At 42.0% G+C, this 9,326-nt stretch overlaps 1 protein-coding gene across 1 annotated transcript in view; it reads right to left on the reverse strand.

The window, feature by feature from the left end:
* Positions 1-4,551: 4,551 nt before the first annotated feature.
* Positions 4,552-9,326, reverse strand: part of LOC106527815 (far upstream element-binding protein 3) — a 21,180-nt gene continuing 16,405 nt past the window's right edge. Inside the window, exons 15-18 of the mRNA XM_014022810.1 lie at positions 9,234-9,302; positions 8,965-9,036; positions 8,237-8,340; positions 4,552-8,144 (exon numbers count right to left, since the gene is read on the reverse strand). Of these exons, the coding sequence (XP_013878264.1) occupies positions 8,136-8,144; positions 8,237-8,340; positions 8,965-9,036; positions 9,234-9,302 (254 nt within the window). The 3' untranslated portion in view covers positions 4,552-8,135. The remainder of the gene's footprint in view (positions 8,145-8,236; positions 8,341-8,964; positions 9,037-9,233; positions 9,303-9,326) is intronic.

The raw sequence follows: 9,326 nt of genomic DNA on the forward strand, positions 1-9,326 counted from the left end.
TGAGTAAAGGTGACTGACCGCCGTCAGTCACCTTTACTCAGATATTGTCCAAGATTAACCTTCAGGGTGGATATAGCTCGCTAGCAGCCTCGCACCGAGGACCTATCCACGTCATCATTTACCCAGAATGCTTTGTGTGCAAATAAAATGGCTCCGTCCGTGTTGAAATATATTTGAAAAAATTATAAAAACTAAACATCCTACAGTATTTATTTTACAGTTAAAATAAAAGTTTATCAAATAAAGTCGAATGTTACAACTAATCATGGATCCCTTTAAATAAAAATATTTTATTTTCACAAGTCAGTTTTTTAAAATAGTCTAAAACAAGTTAAGCTACGTATTGGAACCAATAACTTTTAGCTACTCTTTTACAACTTTAGCTACTTTTTGAAAATGCTTTCTTTGGGCCATTTAGCTAATTTTAACTTACTTAGCTACTTTTAGCTACTGTTTGGCTTACTTCGGCTTAAAGCTTGTTTTGATCCTTTTAGCTATTGTGCTACTTTAATCTGGGTTTATGGTTTTAGCTACATTTTGCCTTGTTCAGCTGTTTTGCTCTTTATGGCTACAGGTTTGCTAATTGTAAGTTTTAGCTACCATCCTGCTACTTTTAGCTGCAACTTTTACCAAAATTAAACTTTTGTCTACTTTTAACCTTTAGCTAGTTTTTCATTTTAGCTACCGTTTTGCTTGTTTTATTTCAGCAGAATTAACAAGTTTTAGTTTTAAAAACTGATTAATAAAAAACTTTAGCTGTAAATAAAACTTTTATAATTTGGACCTCCAGCAGCTAAAGAGCCGAAGGTCCAATCTGTCCCCGGAGACGGTTCTGTGATTACAGTAACGTCTTAACGACCCGATGACATCACAGCGCTGCGCCGCCATCTGTCTGCGCCCCGGAACATGAATAAATAATGAACTCCCACTTCTCTGAACGCCAAGAGACAACGAGACGGACACTGAGAGACAGACTGGACCCGTCTCTGTGAGGACATCAGGGACAAACTGTGGTCTATGAGACAAACTGTGGTCTATGAGACAAACTGGGGTCCATGAGACAAACTGTGGTCTATGAGACAAACTGTGGTCTATGAGACAAACTGGGGTCCATGAGACTAACTGGGGTCTATGAGACAAACTGGGGTCCATGAGACAAACTGTGGTCTATGAGACAAACTGGGGTCCATGAGACTAACTGTGGTCTATGAGACAACCTGGGGTCCATGAGACAACCTGGGGTCCATGAGACAACCTGGGGTCCATGAGACAAACTGGGGTCCATGAGGCAAACTGGGGTCCATGAGACAACCTGTGGTCCATGAGACAAACTGGTCCATGGGACAAACTGTGGTCTATGAGACAACCTGGGGTCCATGAGACAAACTGGGGTCTATGAGAAAAACTGGGGTCCATGGGACAAACTGTGGTCTATGAGACAAACTGTGGTCTATGAGACAAACTGGTCCATGGGACAAACTGTTGTCTATGATACAACCTGGGGTCCATGATACAACCTGGGGTCTATGAGACAAACTGGGGTCTATGAGACAAACTGGGGTCTATGAGACAAACTGGGGTCCACGAGACAAACTAGGGTCCACGAGACAAACTGTGGTCTATGAGACAAACTAGTCCATGAGACAAACTGGGGTCCATGGGACAAACTGGGGTCCATGGGACAAACTGGGGTCCATGAGACAAACTGGGGTCTATGAGACAAACTGTGGTCTATGAGAAACTTTGGTCCATGGGACAAACTGGTCCATGAGACAAACTGGTCCATGAAACAAACTGGGGTCCATGGGACAAACTGGTCCATGGGACAAACTGGTCCATGAAACAAACTGGGGTCTATGAGAAAAACTGCGGTCCATGGGACAAACTCGGGTCTACGAGAAAAACTGGGGCCCATGGGACAAACTGGGGCCCATGGGACAAACTGGGGTCTATGAAAATAACTGGTGTCCATGAGATCAACTTGGGTCTATGAGAAAAACTGGGGTCCATGTGACAACCTGGGGTCCATGTGACAACCTGGGGTCCATGGGACAACCTGGGGTCCATGGGACAACCTGGGGTCCATGGGACAACCTGGGGTCCATGAGACAACCTGGGGTCCATGAGACAACCTGGGGTCCATGAGACAAACTGGGGTCCATGGGACAAACTGGGGTCCATGAGACAAACTGGGGTCCATGGGACAAACTGGGGTCCATGGGACAAACTGGGGTCCATGGGACAAAATGGGATCCATGGGACAAACAGGGGTCCATGGGACAAACAGGGGTCCATGGGACAAACAGGGGTCCATGGGACAAACAGGGGTCCATGGGACAAACTTGGGTCCATGAGATAAACTTGGGTCCATGAGAATAACTGAGATCCATGGGAAAAACTGGGATCTATGGGATAAATTGTGGTCCATGGGACAAACTGGGACCTGCGGTGTTCAAACTGTGGTCCATGGGACAAACTGGGACCTGCGGTGTTCAAACTGTGGTCCATGGGACAAACTGGTCCATGAAACAAACTGGGGTCTATGAGAAAAATTGGGGTCCACTTGACAAACTGGGGTCCATGGAAGAAACTGGGGTCCATGGAATAAACTGGGGTCCATGAGACAAACTGGGGTCCATGAGAAAAACTGGGGTCTATGAGAAAAACTGGGGTCCATGTGACAAACTGTGGTCCATGAAACAAACTGGGGTCTATGAGAAAAACTGCGGTCCATGAGACAAACTGGGGTCTGAGAAAAACTGGGGTCCATGAAAATAATTGGGGTCCATGTGACAAACTGGGGTCCATGAGACAAACAGTGGTCCATGAGATAAACTTGGGTCCATGAGACAAACTGGGGTCCATGAGACAAACTGGGGTCCATGGGACAAACTGGGGTCCATGGGACAAACTGGGGTCCATGAGACAAACTGTGGTCCATGAGGCAAACTGGGGTCCATGAGACAACCTGTGGTCTATGAGACAAACTGTGGTCTATGAGACAAACTGGTCCATGGGACAAACTGGGGTCTATGAGACAACCTGGGGTCTATGAGACAAACTGTGGTCCATGAGACAAACTGTGGTCCATGAGATAAACAGGGGTCCATGACACAAACTGGGGTTTATGAGAAAAACTGGAGTCCATGTGACAAACTGGGGTCTATGAGAAAAACTGGGGTCCATGAGACAACCTGGGGTCCATGGGACAAACTGGGGTCCATGGGACAAACTGGGGTCCATGAGACAAACTGGGGTCCATGAGACAAACTGGGGTTTATGAGAAAAACTAGGGTCCATGAGAAAAACTGGGGTCCATGTGAGAAACTGTGGTCCATGAAACAAACTGGGGTCCATGGGACAAACTGGTCCATGAAACAAACTGGGGTCTATGAGAAAAATTGGGGTCCACTTGACAAACTGGGGTCCATGAGACAAACTGGGGTCCATGAGACAAACTGGGGTCTATGAGAAAAACTGGGGTCCATGTGACAAACTGGTCCATGAAACAAACTGGGGTCTATGAGAAAAACTGGGGTCCATGTGACAAACTGTGGTCCATGAAACAAACTGGGGTCCATGAGACAAACTGGGGTCTGAGAAAAACTGGGGTCCATGAGACAAACTGGGGTCCATGAGACAAACTGGGGTCTATGAGAAAAACTGCGGTCCATGAGACAAACTGGGGTCCATGAGACAAACTGGGGTCTGAGAAAAACTGGGGTCCATGAGACAAACTGGGGTCTGAGAAAAACTGGGGTCCATGAAACAAACTGGGGTCCATGGGACAAACTGGGGTCCATGAAAATAACTGGGGTCCATGTGACAAACTGGGGTCCATGAGACAAACTGTGGTCCATGAAACAACCTGGGGTCCATGTGACAAACTGGTCCATGAGACAAACTGGGGTCTATGAGAAAAACTGGGGTCCATGTGACAAACTGGGGTCTATGGGACAAACTGGGGTCCATGGGACAAACTAGGGTCCATGGGACAAACAGGGGTCCATGGGACAAACTGGGGTCCATGGGACAAACTGGGGTCCATGAGATAAACTTGGGTCCATGAGAATAACTGGGATCCATGGGACAAACTGGGATCTATGGGATAAACTGTGGTCCATGGGACAAACTGTGGTCTATGGGACAAACTGGGGTCAATGAGATAAACTTGGGTCCATGGGACAAACTGGGGTCCATGAGACGAACTTTGGTCCATGGGACAAATTGGGGTCCATGAGACAAACTGGGGTCCATGAGACAAACTGGGACCTGTGGTGTTCAAACTGTGGTCTATGGGACAAACTGGGGTCAATGAGATAAACTTGGGTCCTTGGGACAAATTGGGGTCCATGAGACTAACTGGGGTCCATGGGAAGAACTGGGGTCTATGAGACAAACTGAGGCCCATGTCTCGACCCCTACTGGCACCAGGTGTGTATTACAGTTTGTTACTCTGCTGTGGATCAAAGAATAAATATTTACAAGATTCTGTTAGTTTAACATTTTGAACTGAACTTTGTTGATCTGCAGTCAGAAACAGAGACGGAGTCAGAAAGAATGAGCCGGTTTATTAGCCCTCATATTATTAGCATCTGCCACAACAGTCGTGGTTTGGGTTCGCACAGAACTATCTGTCAATAGAACCTAATAGAAAATTCTGCAGGTTATAGTTTGGACTTCTGTCCATTAGAAAAAAAAAAAAACAAGAACCAGAAACTAGGAGCTCCTGCCTTCAGAACCAGGAGTCTGAAACAGGAAGCCTGAAGCTGAAGTGGACCGGTGCTTTCGTGTTCGGTTCTGGGACCACCAAGAAGCCTTGCGGTCCAAACAGAACCGCACACCAAGCCTGGACCCAGCTCAGCTTTTAGAAGAAAGTCTGAAGGGATTCAACTCTCTGGCCTCGGAGCCGCCGGGTCGAACGGGAGCCGGGCTTCAACACGTTCGTGTCTCCGGTCCGACGGTACCGACAGGCAGGACAGGTATGACAGGTGGGGGACAGGTCACCTAGCAGTCTTGAGGATATAACACACACTCAGCTTGGATTTGCAGGTTGGTTAAACACAAGTGAATTAAACATTAGAATTTTAACAGGACAAAAAAAATTACATTTTTACCTGGAGAGCACCCACCAGAAAGTGGAAATTTACACAAACCATAGTTGACAAACTGAATATTCATACGATTTACATAAACCCCTGAAGAGGAGAATGCATTAGGATTTTATCATCATCATCATCATCACACATACAGAAAAACTCAACACAACAGCCAGATCTCCCGAAACAAGACAAACCTCTCTGTGGTCCACACGTCCATCAGCTAACAGTCACAAAGTTCAAACAACGGATCACACGCCTCGGGTCACACTGCACACCCAACAAGACTAAAATATGGAAATTTGAACAAACTATCAAATCATAGCAAGATGCATCGATTTCACAAATAAAAATACACAAAACACACAAAGTTCCACTAAAGAGAACAAAAAATCCGATGTGAACAAAGCTGGAATCCACAACAACAAAAACAAAACGTGAATTTAAAAAAAATGAAAGTTATAACTAGACTGCAGCAAAATAAAATTAAAAGTCTTCTGATTTCAACAAATGTACATTAAACAAGCTGATCAGTAAGTTGAACGTCCTGTCGTGTTCAGGTAAGAAAAGCAAAAGGAATACATTTACAAATGTGCAAGTTTTCAAAAAAGTAGAACATCTGCATGTCTGAGGAACATTTTACAGCCTAAACAAAGACCCGACACGCAGAAAACCAACCGACGATCAGCACCACTTAAATACACACAATATTCAGCTGAGTAACGCAGTAATGCAGCTAAAACAAGCCGACAAAGGTACGAGAGTATCAGAAAGGGCCTCCGCTGGTTTGACAGGAAGCCAAAATGAAGTTATTTTATTTTGAAAGACTTCTATAATACTTTCTGTTTGTCAGATAAAATTAATTCAGTGTCCTGATAGTAATATTTAATAGTTAAAACCAGCACATTTGTGGTTTTGAACATTAAGCGTTGCTAATGCTAACTCATGCTATCCATGTGATTTAAGGCTAACAGAGGAATGTGAAGCTTTTCCCTCCATTTTCTTTATTTAAATTTAAAATAAATTTAAATTTAGTGTGTTGACATTAACCTTTAAATAGAAACATCAGTACATTTGTAGTTTTGGAAGGTGAATCGTTTTGAGTGCAGTAACTTTGGCTGTGCGTTTGTTTCCTGCTAGCTAAAGAATGGCTAATGCTAAAACAGTATTTCATGCTGTTCACATGGTTAAAAACCCAGAGGGATGTTAACCTATTCTTCTGTTTGGTTTATAAATTAAAATTAATCATTCAATGTTCTAACATTAATATTTGAATCTTTATACATTGCATTTGCAGTTTTGGGAAGTTAACATGGATATTACTCTCGAGCTAATTTGCTAAAGCTAACAGAGGGGTATGAAGCTTTTTCCTCCAGTTTATGTAAATCAAAATAAATAATTTAGTGTTCTTACAATATTGCTTTAATAATACCCGTAGATTTAGTTTTTAAAGGCTAATATTTCGTAAATCTTGAGTGCTGCAATGTTAGGTGTCTGTTAGCTGAAGCTGATTCACTAATGCTAACACCTTTCAAGCTACTTGGGATTTAAAGCTTTTTATAGTTTGTTTAAAAATCTAAATAAATAAAATTCTTGTACCGACATCAACACTGAAATGTAAACGCCAGCAAATTTGTATTTTTGGAATGCTAACACAAACGATAAGGCGCCGTTTCTCATTTAATCAACTGAGCTTGTTGGTTAGCATAAAAATATTTTTAGCCATTTGTTAGCAAAGTGACAATTTTACATTTTAATGTGAGCAGCAGAACTAAAATTACAGGTTCTTTGAAAACGAATTTATTTTACTTGGCTACAACTGTCAAAAATGTTGGAATTAAAAAATCTACAATATTTTCATGCTAATATGATGTAGCCTAGCTTAAAGCCTTTGTTTTGAGTGAATCTGCCATAAGCGTGGCAATATTAATTAACAGCTACACAATGCTTTATTTACCCACATTCATTCAAACACTTTAAACACCCGTTCACTAAACAAATACCAGAATAAAAACAAAACGTAATGTTCAAACAGCTCAGATTACAATCAGCTAACAGAAACATTCACTCGTCAAAAACACGCGGCTGAGGTAACACACACCTTATTTCGTTTGGACTTGTTCAGCTTTTACACCAATAAATTTAATATCTTCATAGTTTAGTTCCAAACATTTTGTCCAAAAAGATAACCAACAGCAATAATAAAGTTTTACTCTGTAAGAAAATAGTAAATTCACCTGCGTGTGTAATAAAAGTGAATGTGTGGAAACAATGAGGTTAGATCACGTGTTCGACCACAGAGAGGTCTGGCTTTTAGACAACGCAATATAAATCGGCATTTATTCATTATTACATCATAAAACCTAAAGAGATCACTATTGATACACAAGAATAAGAACTATCATCATCAAACCAAAGAGAACAATCGCATCATTGCACCTCCAAGATGGCGACTAAACATGTAAAATTAGATGGAGTAGAAACAGACCCAGCGAGCACAGATTTAGTACAAAATACAGTTTTATCTCCGACGGTAAAACATCACATTTTCATCCGACGCTATTAAAATATATCTATGTCAAAATGTAAAAAAAAAAAAAAAACTGAGTCACACAATCTGACGCATGCTTTAAAACATTATCATAAACAAAAATAATAATATATCTGATTTCTTGCTCAAGACTGCTAAGCCTTATACCGTTTTTTATCAGAAAATAAAACTAGACAAAATATAGATTATACTGAATTTGTTTTGTTCAAAGCCACACTGATAGATCTTTAAGTTCAAGTTTGATAAGAAAAATAAAGAAAAACCAGGTCTACGCTGCGGAGACGCTAGTCCAAAAAAATCTGCCCGACAAAATGTCAACTTTGTAAAGTTAAAAAACAGAAAGAAAAACTTTGTGATTTTTTTTAGTTAATCCTTATTTTTTTTCTACAAAAAGGAAGGAAGAAGCGGCAGAAAGTTGCTTGGAAACCCCGATTTGGTTGCTGTCAACGACCATCCAGAGCTCTGAGCCGGCGACGGACGAGTCTCTAGTGATCCTGACGAAAACAGGAAATGACATCACGGTTCAGCGTGTTGGACCAATCAGAGCTGCTGCGGGTTTACCAACAGGTGAGGCGTCCTGCGTTACCTGTATCTGGGCGGGGTTCCACAGGTAGGGCTGCTGTTGCTGTCTGTAGTATTCTGCTAACACTGCAGTGTAGTCTGGCACCGAACTCTGCTGAGACGACTGACCTGCAACACAAACAAACCGTTATAAAAATACTGCCTCCTGATTGGTCAACATCCAGAGCACTCTGGTTTCAAGGTATCCACAGTGGTCCTGAGGAGCTTGGAAAAACTGAAAAAAATATTTGAAACTGGAAAAAATATTTGAAACTGAAAAGACAAGATGTTTGAAACTTTTTTTTTCAGTTTCAAAATAATTTTTCAGTTTCAAAATAATTTTTCAGTTTCAAAATAATTTTTCAGTTTCAGTTTGTTTTTATTTTGAACAAACCTTATGACCCCAATTTCGCTCCATACAAACGTGTCAGGTGTGAACACAACCGAAGTGTTGCAGGTAGTTTTGAAGCATTATCAGTTTAAAATCTTTTTGCTCCTGCTGAGACTCATAACCAGCTAATAATTACTGACATCAGTTCGTCATGAGTTACAGACAGCAGAGAAGAAGAAATATTCTGTCATGACGTCTGGACTGGACCTCTTGGTGTGTTGTCACTAACAGGTGGTGTGTATTTTGTTTGAGGACTTTTCATCCAGAAAGTTGAATGTGTGTTTTTGTGAAAAAGGAGGAAACTAAAACACAATGGTGGGTCTGAATCAAAGTGCTCACTGTGACACATTCAGGTGCCGTACTTTGTTTCTTGTAGTAGTCCTCCCAGGCCTTACTGTAGTCTGCCATCAGGTTCTGAGGCTGGTTTGTTTGACCTGCAAACACACACACCAACACACACATCAACACAAACACGCACATCAACACAAATACACACACACTCAGCTGCTGCTAAATGCAGACTGAAGACCTGACAGAAAGCCTCGTGGTTCTGATAAATCCTGCAGGTCTGATTTCTTCCTGAATGTGTGTGTGTGTGTGTCTACGTGTGCGTATGTGTGTGTGGACTTGCCTAGCTTCTTATAGTACTGCTCCCATGCTTTGGAGTAGTCCATCTGTCCTGTCTGAGCCAAACTGTGACCTACACACACACACACACACACAC

This window comes from Austrofundulus limnaeus, unplaced genomic scaffold, assembly GCF_001266775.1.
Source record: "Austrofundulus limnaeus strain Quisiro unplaced genomic scaffold, Austrofundulus_limnaeus-1.0 Scaffold343, whole genome shotgun sequence".
Taxonomy (NCBI): Eukaryota; Metazoa; Chordata; class Actinopteri; order Cyprinodontiformes; family Rivulidae; genus Austrofundulus; species Austrofundulus limnaeus.